Raw genomic sequence first — 24,648 nt, 5'->3', positions numbered from 1 at the left:
TTTAATATTCAAATGTTTATAAACTTTGTCACATTTTCTTTTACCCTTCCATATAAAATTTAAAATCTAAAATCAATATTACTTCTTAAATCTTAATATTACTTAATAGGATCTTAAGTCAATCATGATGAATTTCTAAAACATTAAAATTTATAAATACTGTTAAATTAGTTAAACAAGGAGTACATTAGACTGAGGTTTTAATATGGTGGTGGCCTACATAAGCAAGTCAAAATATAGCCTGTAAATGGCTGTAGGTTGTGAAATCCCAAACGGCCAACAAAGCTTTAAGTTATAGCCAATCAAGTAATTTCCTCCATTTCTGCACCTTTATGTAAGTCTTTCCCCTAGCTCCCTTAGGTGGAGTGCTTTTGATATGGAAGAGCTTGGTTTTGTCTCATGGAGTCAAAAAATGATAGAGGTTTTTTAAGCAGAGATACAGAGAAAGCTCTCAGAAGTGAGAGGGGTCCCAAAAGGGTTGCCACTAAGGGCTTTCATGGTCTGTCTTTTATAGGAAACTGACCAGGGAACTTGGTAAATTTCTTGTTAATATCAGAGTGGATATTTAGAACAAACATGCTGGACTATGTAAATCTATCATACTAACAAGATGTTTTTGAATCTCCTCCATAATATTTCTCTGTATCTGGGATTTCTGTGAGTCTACTCAGGTAGCCCATGGCCTTGAGATTCTTGTGCCATCTTGGTTTGAGCAAGGACTATTGATAACAGCTAATGACGTATTTCTTTGTGATCTGGTGAGTTTCTGTGATTCTTTAGTAGCCATTAAAGGGGGATACTCCCTACCATTTTGGAGCTAGGGAGCCAGGTTGTTTTTACTGACTTATCTCTGTTTTCTTGGGATGGATAGGAGCCTGACTTTGGGGGCTTTCAGTGTCCTTAGGATTTATGGGACCCCACAGATTCCTGGGAGCCTGATTTGGGTCTTTTCCCTTATCATTCCTTGCCTAACCCTGTCTACCCCTAACTAGTTCCTACATCACTTTTAACCATTTCTGCTTTGACCCTGCCACAATGGCATCTATTTTTGTTTAGTTAACACTAAAATGTTTAATATGCCTCAGTTTATCCTTTAACAATACAAACATTTTAATTTTATCTCTTACTTTAATGTAAAAGGCATTGCTGCTGTGGGTTTGATTTTCTCTATCATCAATAGAAGAATTCTACATCTTATTTTGAAAACACAAGTTCCTCAGTAGGCAGAGGAATAGGTTTGCCCTTCTAAGCAAGCTGGGGATTAGTTCCCAAGCAAACTAAAATTACCATTTCAAGAGAATTGGTGTCAGTAAGAATCACTCTGATACTAAGCCAGAAATTTGTCTACATGAAACTAGGGACCACTCTCCTTTCCAGTCTTTAGTAAGACTGAGACAGATTATAAAATAATAGGCATAATATAATCATGTGATCTACTTTCTCTTGTTTCTTCCTTTGTAAAAATTCCAGCCTCTCATAATTGGAATTCTCTGCTTATCATATACCTCACTTCACCTAGCTAACTACTATTTGTCTGCTGGGTTTTAGGAGTAATCTAATAAATAGCACCCTTCCTCATCTTCACTCATATATAGAATTTAAGAAACAAAACAACCAAGCAAAGGGAAAAAAAGAGAGAGAAAGATCAAGAAACAGACTCTTAATTATAGAGAACAAACTGATGATTACCAGAAAGGAGGGGGTAGAGCAATATGGAAGGGAATGGGGGATGTGTTAAAAAGTTAATGGGGGGGGGGGATCCCTGGGTGGCTCAGCGGTTTGGTGCCTGCCTTTGGCCCGGGCGTGATCCTGGAGTCCCGGGATCGAGTCCCAAGTCGGGCTCCCGGCATGGAGCCTGCTTCTCCCTCCTCCTGTGTCTCTGCCTCTCTCTCTCTCTATGTCTATCATGAATAAATAAATAAATCTTTAAAAAAAAAGTTAATAGGGATTCAGGAATGCACATGTCATGATGAGCACCAGGTGATGTATGGAAATCCACCCAGAACTAATGTGTATTGTATATTGATGTATATTGTATACCTAGAACTAATATAACACTCTATATGAACTGCTTTTTAAAAAAAATATTTACTCCAGATGGACTTAAAAAAAACCCAAACACGGGATCCCTGGGTGGCACAGCGGTTTGGCGCCTGCCTTTGTCCCAGGGCGAGATCCTGGAGACCCTGGATGGAATCCCACGTCGGGCTGCTGGTGCATGGAGCCTGCTTCTCCCATTGCCTGTGTCTCTGCCTCTCTCTCTCTTTGTGTGTGACTATCATAAATAAATAAAAGTTAAAAAAAAAACCCAAACACTTAGATATGAGAATAAATGATCATAAGAAAAAAGAAAAGAAAATATGTGATAATGAATTGTTTGGCTATATATAAGAGTGGGGTGTCTTTCAGTCTGTACAGTCTTATGTTGCCTATGATGTATATCACATCCTGATTTCATGATTATTCAGTAAGAATTTTTTTTTTTCTTACTACCTTTGTGGGGAGATTTTCTGGGTTTAAAACATTTTTGCTTGTTTTTATTTGTTTGTTTTAGTTTATTTTCCCAACATTATCACTCATCTGCTGCATTATCACTAGGTTCACTATTGTTTAGAGGAGATATGGATAGTATCAAAGACCAGAAATGTCTTGGGAAAAAAAATATTTCTTCATGTACCAGTGAAGTAGAGAAGAAGTATTCTTTTAACATCATCCTTAAAGATTCAGGCATCACATCCACAAAATAAAGTTAGATATCCCTCAGATATATAGCATAGATCCTGAAAGTATCCTGAAGAGATTTTTCTCAACATTATTGAAATATGATGAAATCATGTATTTATTTGTCTTCCATGTCTGTGAGCTACATAGGGGAAAGTAATGTGTACTGAGTCCAGTGCCTGCACCTGTAGAGTTTGATACTTGGTCATGGAAATAATAAGCAAATAAAATAAATGATTTCATTTTCACAATGCATTTTTCATATATTCTGAATACATAAATATTTTTGTGTGTAGTAACTTGTGTTACTTTTCATTTATTTTCAAGCATAAGAAAGTTAAATATCAATAAAATTTCAATTACTAAAAGTCACAAATCTAAACATGATAAATTGAAAATATTCCAGTTATATCCATGTATATAATATATAAATGCATATGTTTCTGAATTCAAATCTGTATATATAAAGTATCTAATTATTGTGACTATCAAATTATAGAAACTTAATGCAAAAACAATATACAAAATTTATATAGTCACAAAATAACAATTTTCCAAATAAGACAACCATGGGAAAAAAAAAAAAAATGGGATGCCTGGATGGCTCAGCGGTTAAGCATCTGCCTTCACGCTCAAGGCATGATCCTGGAGTCCCAGGATCGAGTCCCACCTCAGACTCCCTGCATGGAGCCTGCTTCCCCTTCCACGTAGGTCTCTGTCTCTGTCTCTGTCTATGTCTCTGTCTATGTCTCTCTGTGCGTGTGTGTCTCTCATGAATAAATAAAGTCTTAAAAAAAAAAGAAATCATGGTCCATAAAATGATACAGTTCTGTGTCTTTTCAAATTATCTAGTAGGGTAATAATGGGATATATTTATAGGAAGAAGTCCTGTTAAACCTTTATAGGAAACAAATTAATAAAGTTGCCTATAGGGGAGGAAAAATAATTTTTCCTCTATCCTTCTAGGATCTTGGCTGAGACTCCCCTGTAGTAAAAGAGATTAATGGGAGAAAAACAAACCAAAGTTTAATAACATGTACACCTCCTGTATATATGGGCGATACCCAGGAAAACTAACTCTCCAATATGGCCCAAGGTACCACCTTAAATACCTTCACCAACAAAAGATAAAAGGAGATGTTGGGAGTGGGGGCCAGTTTTGGGAGGCTGTCAAGAAAAGCACGGTAAATAAGGGTAAGCTTGTTAGGCAGATTTAAGTTGTTGCCTTCTTCATTAAATTTCTAGAGCTTTAGTCCTCCTCCTCTTCCAGTTACAGAGATGGAAACATTCTTACAAATAGAGATTTTCCATATAAATGTAAGTGTTCCTTAGGAAAAGGTATCTAATACACAGTTTTCAGAGCTATTCCTCTATCTGCTGTTTCTTTTTTTTTTTTTTTTTATCTGCTGTTTCTTTTTTTTTTTTTTTTTATCTGCTGTTTCTTAAAAAACAAGCAGCTCAAGATAATCCTTATGCCAAAAATGCATATTTTGGGGTGGCAAATTCTGTTCACCTTCATGCCTAAAAGATTAATTTAAATTATCATTTCTCTAATTAAGTATAAATTTCATCTCTTTTGAAATTCTAAAAACACTATATACAGGCTTAACAAGTGACATGGACATGTTTAAAAGAATTTCCCAAAGCTGCAAAATCTTAAATATTTTATAAACATCTTAATGTAGAAATATAAGACCATAGATATTTAAATATTAAATTTTTGCCTATATTTAAATGTTAATTTTTTAGAATTGTTATCACAGGTTTTAGCTGTTGCAAATTTTTATTTAGTGCATAGACTTGCTGATTTCTTCAAACCATACATAATGTAATTAATAATTTAAACTTCTTATACTCTTTGGGTAGCCAATATTTTTCAGGAGATTGCACTAATGCATCTGTTCTTATTCAGTCTCTTGTTCCAGTATGCAGGGAAAACTAACAAACCTCACCTTTTTAATTTTATTTTAACTATAAGATTGATTGTGTTTTATTGGTTTTTAATGTACAACATAAAAAAATCAGTATTACAATGTTTGGAGATTGGACGTGAATGCACACTTTATAAATAATTTTGAACCATATTATATATTCCTGTTCTCATTAATAGTCATTATTAAAGTGGAAAATATTTGGAAGATATTCTAAGATTTCATAGTGCTATTTGTAAAAATAAGTTATACTCCAGGGATATCAGTGTAATAAAAATACTGAACAATATCTTGGAAACTGGCCGCCTTGATGCTATTTTCTCTAATTTATTTAAATAGGCCTTATTCATTAAAGAGCCAAATAGTGAATCCTGTTTTTTAGCAGAAGTTTTACTTCAAATGGAGATCTTTAGCATAGCTGAATTATCACTGAGAGAACCAAATTTCAAAAATCCTGGATTAGAATCATGGCAGGGTATATAGTAAGTGCAGGGACTTATTTAGGTGTGACCTTGAAGGACAATTTCCTTCTCAGCAAATTGGCACAATGATATCCATTCACCTTATCTCATATAGGCTTACAATTCATTGTCCAAAGTACTCTTCAGTGTCATCATTTGGTCAGTTGATGTACCAATATAAGCAGTAGTGGTAGGCTAATATGATCTACATATAGATTTGGCCGAATGCAGCAAATTTGTTTCAGGAAAATTCCTAATTTTAAAAATTCATTGATACTTCCTCCTATCTTTTACTCCTAGTGACATAATTTTTCTGACATAAAATGTGACTAATAAATGTGATCACATCTATATATTGGGAAAATTTAGATTTCCTAGTATTTCTTTGATACAAACTATTGATATTTTCCTTGGTTATTAGATTTCAAACATTTTCCTCCATCCAACAATAAAAATCAGTTCCATAGTTTACACTGAATCAAAAGAGGAATTTTCTTACCTTTTCTAATTACTGCACAATTATCAGCACTCATTATGGGATGTGTGTCTTGTAAGAATTATTGTTAACTGCTTCAAATGAGTGACTACAGAAGAAAACAATTATCTAAAGACTGCATTTGGTATCAGCCTAATATTTAGGAGGAAATACACATTTTTAAGAGAGATCTACACTTTTTGATTTTTTGAAAAGTCAAGCAATAAAAATGGCCTACCTTGTCAGTGTTTTACTCAGATTTGAATTAAAATTTATTGAAGAAAGATACAGTGATAAAAGCAAATGTTCTATCATTTATTAATTATATTTAAAATTTACATGAACCTATTAAGGACATTGTGTAATGCTTCCACTTTATGCTTTAAACAATTACAAACATTTGGCATAAAATAATGTGCATATCAATGTAACAACCTTGAAAAGAGGGAAATGAGGATCAGAAGTCTGACTTCCTTCTAACAATGATCATTAACACTCCAAATGAATGGATCATAGATTTTTCTCCCAAAATCCTAAGATTTTTTTGTTTGTCTGCTTTTCATGAACAAAATTCTAAAGGACTTTAACATGCAATGGATATATATATAACATTCAGAATAACTAGCTTCCATGCTTACACTGAACTCAACATGAGGCAAAAGCCCATAATTGTACTGATTCTTTGGCTCAGTGTGTTTAAAAAGCAAAGCAATGTGGTAAGCCTAATGAAAACAATCCTTTGTGTTTGCCAGCTTCAGATTGCTAATATGGTTGCAATAAAATTCAACCATCCTCACTGATGATATATGCAGCTTTGATTAACAGAACGGTTTGTTTTCTGAATGCAAGAAGCAGGCATGAATCTGTTTCTCTAATTGTCCTCATAGTTTAGAAAATGAGGAAGAAACGTGTTTGTTTTAATAAAACGTCTTTCTGCCTCCTAGAATGACCACATCTGATTAGGAAAATAGTAAGCCAATCAGATTCTATCAGATTAAATATCGTATCTTCGACCTCTTTGATATTGCCACAAACTATAAAACAATGGAGTTGTAGTCACGAAATTATCCATGTCACAAATACTGGTCTTTCCTTTTAATTGCTCAAGAAAAACAAGCCTTTGGTAACTTTAGTTATTGTATGCTACAATACAAAACAAATTACCAATAACCGTTCCTGAACTAACTAATATACGGCCAGACATTGTTCCCATAGCAGTTTGATGTTTATTTCGATTCCTATAATTCTTTGATCTTCTACCTCTTTTGACACCAGTAGGTAAATCTACAGAAATCCTTGTTCTTGAAGAATTTTCATCTCAGGAAGTTCTCATTCTTGCCCTCTGATATAAAAATAACCACTCCAGCAAATAAAATCTCTCCAAATAAAAATAAGTCAAGGTTGCTTGATGACTACCACACAGGCACCTGCTCTCCCAATATTCAAAGAAGCCATCTGTTGAAAAAAATGAAACACAATTTAAGACAAATCTTTTGTCATAGAAAAGTATACAAATTGTAATATATTTAAAACATTCATATGTGTGAAAATCATAAATACATGTGCTTACATTTTCCCAGTTTAGTCACAAGTAGTTCAATAAAAATGGAAACATTGAAAATGCCTTTTACAAAAGAGCAATAATTTGCATATTGAAATTGTTAAAACTTGCAATCATTTTTGGAATTTTTAATACAAGTATTAAATATTTAATGACATAAAGATGAGATAGAAAAGTTTCCAGCAAATATTTATTTCTGGGTTTGCATGGACACATTTGTGATGATATTTCATAGTAGTATCTTGGAGTCTATTTTAGGTGAAATAGCTATTACACTTACTGAAATCATCTTGAACTTATTTCCCCAGATATTATACTGAATTAAATGTGTTATTCATTCATTCTAAACAGAGATATACAATGAAGTAACTTCAATATTTTGTCTTAATAGGCCATAATTACAATTGCTACAGTGCTTATTAAAAAATTTCACCTTATGATAATCATTGAGATGAGAATTGAGATTTTTAAAATAGTTCCTGAATATGAAATTGGCTAGAAATATATTAAAAACAATAATTTTTATAGTTTGTAATGAAAATTTATTCCATGGATGTAAGCCAAGATTTTAATAATTTGAGCATTTTGATATGAATGATTTTTATTACAGTTCTCTAAGAATAATTTATGCACATATGATATCAGAGTAGGGTAGAAATCACAATGTATTATTCCAAACTGAAAAGAAAGTGAATAAAATGTAAGAAATAAGACAGGCAAGACCAAAATAACCTCATCTTACATATATTATCTTATTAATTGAGAAAGGACATGGTCTCACTCTCTAAATAAGAAAATTACCACTTGTATCTACAATTCTTTTAAATGTGCTTACTGTTATCTGCCATCCCTTTGCAGGGTAAAAAGAGAGAAAAAAAAAAAACAACAGCAACTTCCCATATATTTTTGTATTCATTTGCTTTAAGAAGAATTTTTATGGATCACCACATCACCTTTATAATCCCATCATGTATTGTTATCGTTGTAGGATATCATGCACATAGAATGAAATAAATGTCAGGAAACAATATATAAATGAATATATCCAATGTATGTGACTCCAAAATGTACACACTTTCCATTGTCTCTCTTTTAGTTTCCAATGATTTTTGAGTGTTGTTTCACATCAAAGTCACCTAAGGAACTTTTACAAAGTAAAAGTGCTCATGTGCTCATGCCTCACCACTCAATAGGTATGAGTTGAATATTGGGTAGTTGTATTTTTGAAAATTTTCCCAAATACCCTCTGATATTCATTCAATACTGAGAAATCCTGCACATAGTTTCTAGACAGAGTATAGAGTGAATTGCTTTACTTTATGCCTATATCTACATCCATACATATCTCTCTAAACATGCATGAGTGTGTTTGTAAAAATGAATCTCTGTTCTGTTTTCCAGAAATGTGCTATTCCTCCCATGTACCAGTGTCAGGTAATGATACCACTCTCAGTTGCTCAAGATAGAAACCAAAAGTACATCCATGACCTAACTTAGTTCTGCCTCATCGACCTTACATCTGAATAATCATCAAGTCTTACAAGTGTCTCTCTATTGAACATGATTATACCCTTGCACTCGGGGTAGCTGAGTATGCCACTGCAAGATATGCCACTTTGGCATATTGATAATTTTGAGTTAAAGGTACTTGATAGGTGACTGAGATAGGAGGGACTCTCTGACCCAGTCCCACTGAAACAGGAGATAAGTCTCCAATATGAAAGGTAACCTCCCTGTAGCAGGGTAGAAGGCATCCTTATCACCAGAGATAGAGAATTTAGAGCCAAAGAGCTGTATCAATAAACCTTGTTACTTCTTCAGCGATTTTCTGCCACAAGCTCAAATCCTTGTCAGTTTATCACAAATTTATCATTTTGTCTAAAAGGTATGAAGCTTCCTGCTTTGGCCACCTCTTTGAGAGTCCTATTTTTATGAGGTTCTCATATGTACAAAATTACATTTTTCTCCCATTAATCTGTCTTCGATCAATTTAATTATTAGACCAGGCAAATTATCTAGAAGGAAGAAGGGAAGAGTTTTCCATCCCTTCAGTGGATTGGTAAAATATCTTCTTAGCAGATTTCTCTGATGCTAATCTTGCTTGTTCCTAGTGATTTTTCATATCATATCAAGTGCAATCATTTTAAAACATAATTCTGATTATTTACTTTCCCTGCTTAAAACCCTTCACTAACTCCCCTCAGCCATCTAGTTAGGTCAAGACTCTATAACATGGCTTCTGGCCCTGCATAATATGGACCCAGTTTGTCTCCAAATTCCTTGCTCACCACTTTATTTTTTGCCTGTTACATGTTCTTCCCGCAGTTCTTTAAAAATTTGTTCCTCAAACCAAACCACTCCCCCCATTTGGTTAACTATTACCCACTGTCAGGTCTCATTCTACATGTCATTTCCTGAGGGGAGATTTCTCTACCCAACACACTTAGTTTCTATCACAATGCTAAGTTTTTCTCTTACCATAGGAATTTATCATGCTATTTTGAGCATTTGATATATTCTACATAAATACATTTTAAATATTTAAGAGAGCTTTTCTGCTTTCCCCTTTGCTCTAACTTCATCTTACTTAATACGTATTTTAAAAGAAATCTGCTATGCTATTCCTTCAAGTTATACCTTCAGCCCTAGAGTGACAAGCTAAAAAGTTGGCCACAGAACCAATTGGCAAAAAAGAAATGGAGAATGTAGATGTCTCATCAGGCTCCCCTAGAACTTATTCTCAATATCTTCTACAGCAGCACCTCCTTGAAGGGGGAGTATGTTTCAAGACCCCTAGTGGATGACTGAAACCATGGATGGTACCAAACCCATTAATATACTCTTTCCCTATACATCCATACCTAGGATAAAGTTCAATTTACAAATCAAGTACCATAAGAGATTAACAACAATAGCAAATAATAAAATAGAATAATTATAACAATATACTGTAATAAGTTATGTGAATATGGCCTCTCTTCTTGTGATGATGCAACATGATAAAATACTTAATGAGATGAAATGAGATGTCAGCATTGCGACATAGCATTAGGCTACTACTAAATTTCTGGTAATACATCAGAAGGAGAGTCACCTGCTTCTAAACTGTAGTATAGACCATTGTTAACTGAAACCATGGAAAGCAAAACTGCAGATAAGAGGATACTACCATATATCTATTTTGTTGCAAAAAAACTAAACCTATGCACAGCAGAGCAAACTGAATTGCAACAGTAATTCTCAACTACTTAATTTAAGAAATATTTACATTATCTTTTAACCCATGCCAATAACTATGTTAGTCTTTTGGGGAGATGATAGTAAATCACACAGTATTCTTCTTTAGAGCTGCAGGTGGATGCAGTACTATAATAGTGTACCAAGACAACGCATGAGAGGGTGGTTTTACCCAGACCAGAGGAATGGAATAAAGTTCTTTTTTCATGTCTTGAAATACACATATTGTTTTTTTTTCAAATAAAATAGAAGAAACTACACGCAGTGTTAAGTGACAAAGTCAAATTTATTAAAATACATACACACACCATATATGTATGTATGTATGTGTTCTCAATAAAATGATCTAAGACATGAATCTGGCAATTTCTCCTAAATCTGTCATTATTATTTCCTTTTAGATAACTTCAGAAGTGTTACAAATATACATGTATATATGAACAAATATATATGCTCACCTATTTGGGAATGCCAATGATAAATAGGATAGCCTGTTGGTTTTGTCCATTTATGGTATAAATGGAGAGAAAGTGACAGGCATTATCCAGCCATATGGGATTTCTTTCTTAGGGAGCTAGAATTCTGAAAATTTTCAAAGGGATTTTGTGTGGGTCTGCAGATAGTTTCTGGAAAGTGTTAAAAATATAAATAATGAAAGTATATGGACATAGGGACTCCTGGATGCCTCCTCAGTGGTTGAGCACCTGCCTTAGGCTCTTAGTGTCATCCTGGGTCCAGGGATCAAGTTCTGCATCAGACACCCCACAGGGAACCTGCTTCTCCCTCTGCCTATGTCTCTGCCTCTCTCCCTGTGTCTCTCATAAATAAGTAAATAAAATCTAAAAAAAAAAAAGTGGCACATTTAAAATATATGTCATTATACTAGTACATTTCCTCAGCAAATCCGCAGTCATTAATCCATGCATTATTTCTTTGTAAACACTAAGAACTCAGAAACAGAAGAGGTTAAAATATATTCTCTCAAATTTGTGCAATAATTACAGGTTAATTTGTGCAGGTTTCTTTTCTATTTGTTGCTCTATGGATGAAGAATGCTTCTTACAATTAAAATAAAATTTAGAAAATCACATGACCTAGCTCTCCAAATACTTCCCCTTCTTTCATTCATTCTGCCTTCTTCTTTACTTTTGGCCAAATTCATCTATCTTCACTGAAATCAAAGAGTTTTCTTTTAGAAAGTGTAAGATTCATAAGGCAGGCACATTAGTATGGACATTAGGAATTTAGTTTTATACTTCAGAGTCAGCCTATCTCAATACTGTGGTTGATTAGAATAAAAACTGGCACTATCAAGGAAGTTATATGTCTTTAAAAGTAAGTATCTCTAAAAGAAATTTACTTCAATCACTGTTCAAGTTCTTCAGATAAACTTTAGTCAAGTTCTATGACTTCCCCTGCCCCACTGGCATATAGAACCCTCTATTGACTGAGGAATATTATGAGATTAAGATTCCTATTCTGCTTCAATTAAGTAAGGCTTTGGGATCTCACTGCATCCCTTGGTGGAAATGGTTTATTTGTTTGTTGGAATGGTATCTTGCTTTTAGGTTTCTGATAAAGTGGAGGAATAATAGAAATATTGAGACGTTTGGAAATGAAAGAAGTAAAATAGGAAGAAGTTGAATATAAGGACACAAGTCTGAGAATATATCTATTTCCTCCATTATAAATGAGGTCAAAGTAGATATACAGAATGAGGTATTTTCCTTTGTCATTAAGTTGCACTGCACTCATTTTCCACAGGCACCCACATACAACACAGGTCCTCTAGCTGTGTGACCAGAATGGGAGCTGCCTTATCCTAGCATGATCCTGAGTCTCTAAGTGTACTATGTATCAAGAGATAACACCTCACATAAGGGAAGCCAATTATTTCACTCCATCTTCCTGGCCAAAGTGATTGTCTGGGAGTGAGTACTTTCTACATGACAGATCATTTAGAGCCTTGCTGTTTTGTTTTTGTTTCTTAATTGACAAAGAGGTGTTTTGTTTCTGTTTTTTGTTTTTGTTTTTCTGTTTATGGTTGTTGGGACTACTACTTAGAGCTTCCAGCAGCTCCACTCCATGGAAAATAATCTGTGCAGTAGGTAACAATGGACCTAATAAAGATAGTCAAGCAAAAATAGAAGCCACAAAATTGTTTTATGTAGATTTCCATCTTCTTATTCTAGTTAACTCTAAAACCAAATATTTTAAAGTTAGGTTTTTGTGAACCAATATATTATACTTTGGGTTTTTGTTTGTTTCAGCTAATTAAAATCCAGTTCCTGCCCCTTATTATTACTTATAATAAAGCTGAAATCCCAAAGAAGGATGTATATCACCTTTTAATATGAATTTTATTAAAGTTCTACACTTTACATAAAAGTACACAAAAACGTGATATAGTTAACATTTTACAAAATGAACATGACAATGGGCTAAATCAATCATTTTGGGTTCAAGGAAGTTTATTTTTTTATTTTATTTTTTTTAAATTTTCTCTTAAATAACTTTATTAACTGTAAAAACTTTTAGAGCTCACGCCTGCATATTGTAGTCCTTCGTATGCCAATCACCAAAAGTATCAGCTCTGTAGTCACAAAGTGTAGAAGCTCAAGGAAGTTTAGAAGGAAGTAAATGAAATAAATTCTTGTTTTTGAAGTAAATTATGCTGGCAACAGACTTACCTGTGTCCATTCATTTGTTTGTGGATCGTAGGATTCCATAGTGTTGAGGTAAGTCTGCCCATCATAGCCACCAACGGCATATAGTCTGTCACCAAGGAGACAGACTCCAACAGCATCTCTGGGCATACTCAAAGGAGCCACCATGGTCCATGTGTCTGTTTTGGGATCATATCTAAAATGTAAGGATAATAGGACATAACATATTCTAATCACATTCTGCTTTTTACTATTTTTCAGAAGCACACCATGAAAAACAAAACTCCTTTTTTTTCCTAAAAGCTCAATTATTGGAGCAGATGTTTAAGAGTTAATATCCACAATGTCTGGCTTTCTGAATTTTAATGTATTTTAAAAATACACCTAGACTCTTAGATGGATGCACAGTCACTTAAAAAAATGAACCTCATGATTTCTTTCCACAAGGAAGGCAGATATGTAAATAACTGTTTTCCACTGCAAAATAAGGTTCTGTAAAGTAAATATAAGCAAAATGCTATGGTAGTGAAATAGAAGTAATGGTGAAAAATCTGGGATAATTATGGAATTCTCCACCGTTGAAGTTGCTTTTAAATCAGGTCTGAAGGTATAGCCTAAATTTATTAGAAAGAGGAAGGGACATTTATGTAAAAGAACTGAAGTGTTAATAAAAATGCATGGCCAGCTTTGAGGAAAGCAGGTGTTTTAGGGTGGCTAAGTTCAGTGATACAGAAGGACCAGAGTGTCTGAAAGGGTGATTTTGGATCAGCTTAGGTTTGTGTGATGGGTGTGAAGGGGTTTTGTGTTTCAACAAGAAAACTTGGCAAAAATAATTACAACATGAAAAGAAACTGTGCTTTAGTGGTGTTATTTGGGATTCACTGTAAGGAAGAAATTGGTAAATCATGAGGTTGAAGCAGGGGGCCCAAGTTATTATTACTGAATTTAAGCCAAAAATAATTTAATTTCCAGAAAGTCTGACTACCATACATTACATATGGATATTTTGTATTTTGAGTGGCAAAAGCCTGAAGACTACTTTTGTGAATGTACTTTATTTCTGCTAAGAATGAATGATTAAACCACTTTGCCTTTCACCTGTACCTGCAAGGTCAGATACAGAAATGAAAAAGCTAGTAAGAGCCCAGCAGAATAAATATAAAAGAAGTCTGGGTGAAAGTTTGGGTTTGGGGTGTGTGTGTGTGTGTGTGTGTGTGTGTAACAGATATAGCAAATATATTTTTAGTTTGTTTTTCTACTCCAATCTTGTGTTTCACCAATTGAAACTTTCAACCCACAGCCTCCTAAAACAAAGAAACAAACATAAACAAACCTAAAATAAAAACAAAAAGCCACCTGTCTGTTTATTGAAAATAAAGCAGGTTGTTACAAAAGAAATGGTTGGGAAGACCCCAAGGATCTGAAATTTATATTTCTCTATATTTATGTTATCCAAGGTGTTACATGCATTTACATGCCATGTTTGGAGAGACTGTGAGCCAAGATAATCTACACGAAATGAGAGATTGGTTGAATGCCTGCAAAACCAGGACCACCTTGAAAGTATGCTGTCCAGAGAATAAAAATGTAATTTTACTTGCTATAGTTAATAAATGCAAAACATCACAAATAAAACAGATATATAGAAACACACACAAACACAATCTATGCCATCAAAACCTTTACTTAAACTTACCATGAACAATTTGAAATATAAAAGATTTTTTAAAATAAGGGCAAAATAAAGAAGAAGAGGGGGAGGAAGAGGAACCAGAGGAGGAAGAGGAAAGAAGATACCTCAAGAAATCAAATAGTGGAATCCAGAGAGTGAAATGTTTTATAGGATAACTGGCTGAATTCTCCAAGTCAATAGCAAAACGAACAAACAAAACCCCCAATAATAATGAACAAATGATTAGGAAGAAATAGCTATTCTTAATGAATTATCATTAAACATAACAAAAGTGAGTGGATTTTATTTGGATCCCAATTCAAATAGACCAATTATTAAAAGATGTTTGAGACATTTTAAAAATTTTAATATAACCTGGGCATTAGATTTTATTTTTTTTTTCTTTTTTTTTTTTTTTCCATCTAGTAATCAACGGGTTTTATTTTCCTAGAACTGAAATCGTCTACGGTTCTAAGAACTAAACTCCCAAAACCTACAGTCAGCAATTTTTCATCAGAGCCCAAGGGAGAGGGGAGACAGGAGACAGGGAGGCAGAGAGGCCACGAGAGGCCAGCGGGAAGGGCACTTGGTTCCCTGTCCTCTCGCGGGTTCAGGTCTGGTGACAACACCCAGGAGACCAGGTGGGGAAGTGAGTGGGAAATGACACAACAAGGAACACCAAAGCCCCAGCTACAAAAAGAAAAGTCCTCAGACCCCAAATGGAGGGAAGCCTCCTAGGGCACCTCAGAAATGGAGGCAGCAGTGGGGAATGAGGGGGGGGGACACAAAGGGATGGGGTTCTTTAAAATTTTTTTTGTAATTTTCTTTTATTAAAAACATTTCCTAAAAAATGTGTCTTTTCCTTTATGTCTGGGTGACGTGTGAGTGCAGGCTGGCCTTGAGCAGGTGGGGAGGGGGCACAGGGCATCCAATCTCTGGCCAGAGATCAGAGGGGATGGTTACTCCTCGGCACTCCCAGCCTCGCTGGGGGAAGCCAACCCTCCCATCCCAGGTCCTCCACCCCAACACCTGCAGAGCCCCAGACCTTCTGATGACCAATTACAGCTCCCAGAACGCCTGGGGTCAGCAAAAGGAAGAAAGGGTGCTATCAATCATCATCGAGGATGTACAGAGGGAGCCCTCCCCCACAAGCTGTCCCACTTTCCCTGAATCTAGGCAGCTGGGATAACAGGCAAGGGAGGAAGGGACAGAAGTGCAGGAAGACACGTCCTCCTGCCTGAGACCCCCCCTCTACAATTTGGAGATGGCCTCTCAGGCCCGGCATTAGATTTTAATAAGGAATTATTGAAGTTCTTATTAGTTCTGAGAATAGGATTGTTGTTACGTGTAAAAAATAAAAGCTCTGATCATTTTTGGTTGGCTGTTTCTGGGATGAATTCAGGAATATTTTGAGCTAAAATGACATGGTTGAGAAATTCTTTGAAATACTTCAAAAAAAAAAAAAAGAGAGAGAGTGAGAAGGGAAATGGATAAAACAAGAATGACACACTGGTGATAGTGGTTGAAGCCAGGTAATGAGTACAGGGAAGTATATTGTATTGTTTACTTTTTTGTCAGGAACGATCTGTAGTAAAAATAACTTTAAAAGTAAGAATGTATGATACACTTTAATTTCAATGAAAAGCAAACATTCTTTACACTTTATTCATTCTTCAGTAAAATCTAGGCTAGCTTTTGTCACAATCACTTCACTTAAATAGCTTTTTCTAAAGTCATATTTTATCCCTCATTTAATTGCTATCCAGCTCTATAGAATTTTTTTCAACTAATGTCAGCAAAGCAGACTTCATCACTTTGCAGAAAAGTAGAACTGAGAAAACAGCCAACACTAGTGCATGAAGCAATAATACATGAATTTCTGAAGATCTATGAAATTTCAAGTGAAACCCAAATACTGAACAATTCTCAAATACTCATATTCCAGGGGGACATAAGAAACTGCTAGTATGTCTTATATTTAGGTACACATTTAGAAATAATATCCTACATTTAGAAATAGATATCATTGTTTTATATATATATATTTTACAAAATTCCTGAAGGGAGCTTTAAAAATTTAATGCATTCTAGAAAATCCAGATCTTTGGATTAGATGTATATGTTTTCAAATCTATATAATACATTTTTTCTTATAATAAACTTTTAATTCATATCTGGAAATGGTAAAAATTTAAATTTAAATTTGTATATTGCAATCCAAAAAAATGAAGGCAAAACAAAGCCAAAACAATCCAACTCCTCCCCACCTATCACACACTTTCTGCTAGATACTTAGGAAATAATTAACAGAAATACAAAATCACCTACTAGTTGTTATCCTTGTTTTCACATTAATGACTCTAAATTGATTTTTCTATATTCAGAACTCTTTATGGGGATATGGAAGACTGTTATGCCCATAAATGAAATAAATAGCTTTTCTAACCTTAGGAGAAGTTCTACAGATGTATATCCATTTTCCAAATGATTATTAACAATGAACTCTGTCATTGTCAGTTAATATTTTTGATGAAACTCAGTCCTAACCATTATTTTTTCTCTGGTTCTTGATTTTTTATTATTTTTTTTAAAGAAAAAAGTGGCAGGGATGGTGGGGGAAATAGAGTGGCTGTCTTTTTTTGTATCTAGGCTGTCTGCTTTTCCTACATCTCACCTTGGCCTTCGTGGTCAGAATGTTGAGTTCTGTATCAGGGACTCTATTAAAGTTTACAGCCCTTGGTCAAGAGAAGCACCAATATATAGAGGCTAAAATTGGCTGTAAAATGAAAACTTGCTGAAGGCATGTGAGAGTCACAGAACAAAATGTAGTGTCACATTGAAAATTCCCATTGAAATTTTTGATGTACCATTAATTTTTTAAGCCTCACTTTTCTCCATTATTTAAGGATAAAAATTAACCTTAAAATATTTAAAGGGAAGCTCTTTTTAAGTATGAAAGCATTACATTGGGAACAAATAGAATCATTTTCCCAAATGTATAAGCAATATTCAGCTAGAAATTAAGCAACATTGAAGTGATTTGTAGTCAGGTTGTTTGCCTGTAAAACAAAATAAAGCAAACAAGAAAAGAGAGAAATAAGGAAAGATAAGATACATGCTATTAAAATAGATCAACAGCTCTGAAAAAGTGACTTTTAGGTTTCTAGTAAATAAATTATACAATCTATTTTTGAATTTTCATAATTATTTGAATTAAGCAATTAAGAATGACAATAACACTGGTCAAAATAAATTTTATTTTTCCTGTAAAGAAAACCAACATCTCTCTATCAGGTCTCATGAGATTATGAAAACAAATGTACCTTGACTTCAGAAATGTTTGCATGACAGGGATGGAAAACAAATTAATTCAATAAAATGTATTTTAAAAAACTCCAGAATAACCGTAAAATGTTTCTATGAACATCCTTGTTCAAAGATTTTCATATATATGCATATCTAATGGGTATTTAGGAATAGAATGTCTGGGCCCAAGAGAATATGGGTTTTTTTTTTTTTTTCTGTTTTTGTTTGTTTGTTTTTTGAGAATACGTATTTTGAAATGTGGTGATACTACCTATTGGTATTTCAGAGTCTGGGCCAGTTTGCATTTGTATCATGAGAGTAATGAGAGTTACAGTTGCTCTACATCTTCTCCAAAATTTGCTATTAACTGTTTTCATATTAGCCTTTCTAATTGGTCCTGGTATGCCATAGTGTTTTTAATTTTCATTTGACTAATGACATCAAGCGTCTTTCCCAATACTCATCTTTTCAAGAGTTATTGTTCAAATATTCTGCCAATTTTTTCTAATGTTTTTAAGTTCTTTTAAAAATTATTTCTAGAATTCAGTTATTGGAAACAAAGCCTTCATTGATTATATGCTTTGCAAATATTTTTCCCACTCTCTGGCATAAATCTTTACTCTTTGTGCTGTCTTTTGAAGATGGATTTTTTATTCATTTTTTTTAAAAAAAAGTAATCCTTATCTACAATGTGGGGCTTGAACTCATGACCTTAAGATTGAGAGTTGCATGTTCTGCTAACTGAGCCAGCAGGCACTCCTGAGGAAGAGCATTTTAACAGTAATATTTCTCTTTATGGATGACTCTTTCCACATCCAGTTTAAGTAATCTTTCACATCCCTATAATTGTGAAGATAGCCCCCTCTGTTATATTCTAAAAGCTTTGTTTCATATTAACTAAAATCCATCTTGAATTGATTTTTGGTGTGATATGAGAGAGCAGCTAAAACTATTTTTTTTCCATAGGAAATGTGCTTTTTTGACTTTGCAATAAATCAAGACCCCTTTAAGTATGATGCTATTTCTGAACACATATCTGTTTTGTCTACTTGTTTGGACTAGGCCAATGGCACAGTGCCTTAAAGTAATTTAATAATTAGATGTAATATCTAGTACTTCTTCTAAGTTTTACTGGGATTTGGGGTTTAAATTGCATGGTTCTTTAACAGTTTTCATTGTGAAGTATAAACAAAGTTTAAGGATGCACATTCCTAGTAAATTCTTGACAAGAGTCTAGGAAAATTGGGAGACATCTTTTAATGATAGTGTGAATCTGTAGCTTTTTTTTTTTTTTTCCTATAGACTTGTAATGAGACTGGAAATACCAAGTCTAGGTGAGCATTTGGAAAAAACTTTAGTAAAAGGAATTTTATTTTTAAAAAGGGATTTCTTTAGCTATGTCCCACAAAGTTTGATAAATATTTTCATTTCATTTTATTCAGTTCACATTATTTTCTAATTTGAGTCACATGTCATTTTGAAGTATATCACCTAAATTTCAAGCAATTGAACTTGGGGCACCTGGTTGTCTCAGTTGGTAAAGCAAGCAACTCTTGATCTTGTGGTGGTGAATTTGAGCCCCACATCAGGCATAGAGTTTACTTAAAAAATAAAAACACAAAACAAACAGCTGAAAATGTAAAAATTTATCTTTTCTGATTTATTTCCAGTTTAATTACATGTTGGCCAGAAAACATGCCCTATGAGATTTCAAGCTTTTGAAAATTGTTGAGGTTTACTTTATGACCCACAACACAGTAAATTTTGGTAAATATTTTATGTGTAACTACCATTATTACTTATAAAGGTAATCACTATAGCAGTAAAATTAGATTTTTTTTTCAGAAAGTTTTGCTGTGACCAACACTGGCCAGTGTGACTTTAACAAGTATGATACAAGGAGAAGCCTGATGATTCATTGTGTTGGATATTTGCCTCTTTGAGCCCCCTTCTCTTGGCCTCCCCTGCCTTGGAATCCCAGCCAAAGGGGAACAATGGTTCTTTGTTTAAGCATCAGTGGAACACTCAGATGAGAGGCAGCCCTAATTGCTAGCTCTGGCAGAGAATGATTATGAACATTAAAGCCTTGTTGAGGCACAGATGATGGTAGCATCAGCCAATATCATGTGGAGTATAAGAGTAGCCCAAACTGAACCCAGCTAACACATAATCATGAAAGATTTCAATCATAAAAGAAATAACTACAAAATTATTTTAAACCATTAAGATTGTAGAATTGTTTGTTAGAAATAATCAAAACAATAGCAAATAATTTCATGGGGTATATATCTACCTTAAAAGAAATATAAAAGTATCTGCATGTAAAGAAAATATTTATAAATCTGTATTTATAAAAAAGTAAAAAAGTATCTGCATTTATTTTATTTTATTTTTTTTAGTATCTGCATTTAAAGAAAATATTTATAAATCTGTATTTATTAAAAATACATTATAAATGTATATATAAAAAAGTATCTGCATTATAAAAAAGTATCTGCATTTATTATAAAAAATGCATTTTATATTTATTATAAAAATGCATTATAAAAAGCATCTGCATTTAAAGAAAATATTTATAAATCTGTATTTATTAAAAATATTTATAAATCTGTATTAACCGGAGGACATACATATGGTGAGTAAAATTTATATCTAAAGTTTTATAAAAATCAACATAATAACTGTTTGAGTTGTGTTTGTCCAAACCTATGCCCCCCCAAAAAAAAGCCACAAGCCTTGGTAGAATTTAAAATCAGAAGCCACAATCCATCAGACCATGTACATGTACATTAATCCATCCATTGATTTGTTCAGACAGTATATTTAAACATTCATTGTATCCTCTACTAACACACATACAGTTGGAGAAAGGAACAAAGAAATGGGTCAATTTTTTTTGTGTAATTTAAACTGTACTAGTAAATAGGTCTTAAAACACTGAAAAAGAATGAAATGTAGACATCAGTTTACATTAATGAATTTTAATGAGTTACTAATGAAATTGCTTTCTTTTATGATTTTTTTCTCCTAATTTTATATGTCATCAACAAACACTATTTCTTAATTAAAAAAATTGAAAACTTCATGGGTTGCCTGGGTGGCTTAGTCAGTTAAGCATCCAACTGGATTTTGATTCAGGTCCTGATATCAGGATCCTGGGATCAAGCCCAGTGTAGGCACATTCTGCAGGGAGTCTTTGAGAATTCTCTCCCTCTCCAACTGCCTCTCCCCCAGCTTGTGTGCATACACCTGCAAGAGCTCTCTTTTTCTTTCTCAAATAAATAAATCTTTAGGGAAAAAAAAGAAAGAAAACTTCAGAGTGGGTTAACTGTCCGACTGCAACCAATTAAGACAGGATTTCTTAGTTCAAATTCAGTCTCAGCGTACAAATTATTCTCTGATCAGTATAGATTCCTCTCACAGGATTTTCCACATGATCTATAAGGACACATTCCCTATTTTGATTTAGTTGCAGCAGTCTCATTATTTAGGGTCACATGTCGGGTGAAATGGTTTTGAGTCGACTATCAATTTCAACCCCAAGACAGAGGGGAGGAAAAGTCAGTGCAATGTTAGGAAGAAAAGAAATCATTGTCAATATTGTTTGTGTGTTTCTGACTCTCACATTGATTATGTGCTTAATCTTTACTTTTAAGATAGATTTGTAAAAAGTATCTGTTGATATCCTCCCCATCTTCCTTAGTACTTCTCTTAAATATACAATGGGCACAGAAACATTGGGAAAGAAAATGGGGCAACTAGATTTCTGCTCCCCTTTTCAATATCCCTTGTGTATATATACAAAAATGTTTTAAAAAGTTAATTTGATTTCAATTTAATTTAACTTCTCTATGAAGACATGTGAAAAATCCTATTTTGACTTAGATCATATTTATTGCATCCTCTCTTCAAGGTTGAGGAAAAGAGAAACAAATTGCTGACAGAACCAGGGAAAGCAAGGATAAGCCATGCAGCTCTTTGACTCCTCAGATGTAGTTTCCTCAGCAGACCTTCAATAATTATTTAAATTGTTGTCAATCAATAGAACATGGAGCATATCCAGGAGACCTGAATGCTAGTTAAAACTCACTTTTAAAAATAAATACCTTTTAACAGTTCAGAACTAGGGGCCAACTGATTATATAATCACTTTCTCTACTAATATAACAGAAAACTATTATTAGCCGCATGAGTCAAATTATGTTTTAAATAGACTCTCACAACTTAAAATGAATTTTACAGTTTGACAACCAGGACTGACATCTTTCCATCTACACGGGACATAATGTTTCATCTATTTATGGACGTCTACCTTTCCACAGAATTGATCTCCTTCCTTCCTTCCAAGCAGGCAGATGAATGACCATGATGCCAACATTCCAGGTAGTACAAGGACAACAGATTATTCTGTAATCCCTGTCTCTAGCTGACCACTTCAAAGACACTGCTTGCCTCATAAGCCATTGAGGAAAATATATCTAATCACACATCTAAATGAGCTTAGCTATGGTTTTAGTAAATAATTGCTGTGTACACTTGTAAAGCAAGTCCTCCACATACATAAGGCTGTCAGAATTTTCATCTTTTGTATCAGTCTCTATAATAAATTTGAACATAATTTGTTATCAAAGAAACATGAAAGATTATATGTGCACAGTAATAGAAAAATAACATTAACAGCAAACTAGTTAGTCTTTTCATGCAACACTCATTTTGCTAGTGCTAGGAAAAAAAAAAAAAGAAGAAGAAAATATCTTACTAAAAAGTTCAAAAGCCCCTATCTAACATTTAACTTTAAACAGTTCAAGTAATTACTGTCTTGTAGAAAATTTAGGATCTCACATATCTCAAAATATTAGTTAATGTATCAGTGTGCTACATAAGGCCTAGGATGAGTGCCCATAATTTAAATAAAATGCTCTCCTTGATCATCTGTTTTCACTCTTTAGAACTGCAATTCTTGGATATGTCTAAACCAAAAAGATGAACTAAGAAGAGAAATGAAAGAATCCCAAATTCTATTCTGACCTTATATATTATTTTTAAGGTAACTTTAAAAAACTGTTTAATTAAATTAATAATGCATTTATCCTTGTATGTCTGACAGCAAATCTTAACTTCTATTAATTTTTTTTATCAAGATCTAAGGATGATATCAGTATTGAGCCATATCTTGACAGAAAAATTAGATATTCTTATTTTAGATGACTTTTCTGATATGACTAGTGTGTAGATCCTGGTAAACTTTGAACAAAAGTTTTACATTTATTTTAAGTAATAAACAAAAAGGCTTTTAGATGCTTATTTGTTAATAGTGTTTGGATTAGATATAAAGATATAATTTATTTTCAATTAATATCTGAAAATTTGCTTAATATTTTAAGCCCTATCAAAACTTCTGCCTACTAAATGAGTGCCTAATATATATATATACATATATATATAATTGATATTTAATCTATAATGATGGAAATTAGCATTCACATGCAAAGAGAAAATTAAAAATCTATCTATGTCTTCCCGTCAGTCTATTCATCTATTCATTCTTTCATCCTTCCATACATCCCTTTGGACCTTTCTATCTCTAGAACTCCCTATGTACTGTGTATCTCCAGATGCCTTCCCTTGTGAGAGATTTGAGACCTGTTTTTCTACCTGATTTGCTAAATGCTTTGGTGAGGACTACTTTCTGCCAAGAATTGTACCAAGTGGAGTAGTACAGGGGTGAACAAACTACTCTAGATCATCACCAGTACATGGTCAATTTTAAATACATTTTCATCGTAATATTAATAATTAGTACAAAAGAAAATTCCATTGTATTTTCAGGTCAAATCTGCATTATGAAAAGATCTCCCTGGCTACTATATAGAGAATAAATTGGAGAGAGTAAGAGTGGATTTGAGAAAGGCAGTTTTAGAAGGCTCTTATTATCTTCATATCTCTCTCCTACAGGACTTATTTCTGGGATGCAAATTTGAGGGCAAAGGTGGTGGTCCTGATCTATTATTAGCCAGCAGTGGTACTGATGCATTTGAGCATATTTTCTGATCCATTGCCTGGTTTCCTGTTTTATTCATGATCTTAAAGTTCTAATTATTTATTTGTCTCTTTCTTCTAGTAATTTTTAAAGTTGAATTAGCCCAGTGAAAAAAACATGCAAAACAATATTTGTAGAGTAAGTAAAATAGATAAATGTGCTTTGTCTAATGGATTGGACCTTCTGGGCAGTTCTGCTAGAACTTTATCTTTTGGGCACTGATTTTGTCCACTAAGATTGTCTACTAAGATGCTCCTACTGGAGGTATGCTTGGTTGCAAAACTAGTTCCATCAACTATTCTGTTCTATATTATTCTTGCCCAGTCCTTGCCTTGCTTCCTGCTGTGATTTGAGATGCCAGAGTTCTTTGTGTTCAAGACAGCCCGACCCTTTACAACTTTTGACGTCTTATATAATTGTACTTTAACATTACTATTATATAATATCTTTTTTTCCATAAGAAATCATAGTCATATAATAAAATTTGTTCTATCAGTCTATAATATGTAGAATTGTACACTAATTCTTGTTATTCTAATGGTTTGTTTTCCTGTGATTATATACTAAAAAACAGTCTT

General features: G+C 33.6%; 1 protein-coding gene across 2 annotated transcripts in view; it reads right to left on the bottom strand.

Moving 5' to 3' along the window:
• Positions 1-5,916: 5,916 nt before the first annotated feature.
• Positions 5,917-24,648, bottom strand: part of KLHL1 (kelch like family member 1) — a 356,958-nt gene continuing 338,226 nt past the window's right edge. For both annotated transcript variants that reach the window (XM_041730855.1, XM_041730856.1), the window contains exons 10-11: positions 13,077-13,248; positions 5,917-7,043 (exon numbers count right to left, since the gene is read on the bottom strand). In XM_041730855.1, coding sequence (XP_041586789.1) covers positions 6,984-7,043; positions 13,077-13,248 — 232 coding nt within the window. In that variant the 3' untranslated portion in view covers positions 5,917-6,983. The remainder of the gene's footprint in view (positions 7,044-13,076; positions 13,249-24,648) is intronic.

The sequence above is a fragment of the Vulpes lagopus genome, chromosome 16 (genome assembly GCF_018345385.1).
Source record: "Vulpes lagopus strain Blue_001 chromosome 16, ASM1834538v1, whole genome shotgun sequence".
NCBI classification, from domain to species: Eukaryota; Metazoa; Chordata; class Mammalia; order Carnivora; family Canidae; genus Vulpes; species Vulpes lagopus.
The sequence above is the reverse complement of the archived record's forward strand: the minus strand, read 5'-3'. Positions and strand labels throughout refer to the sequence as shown.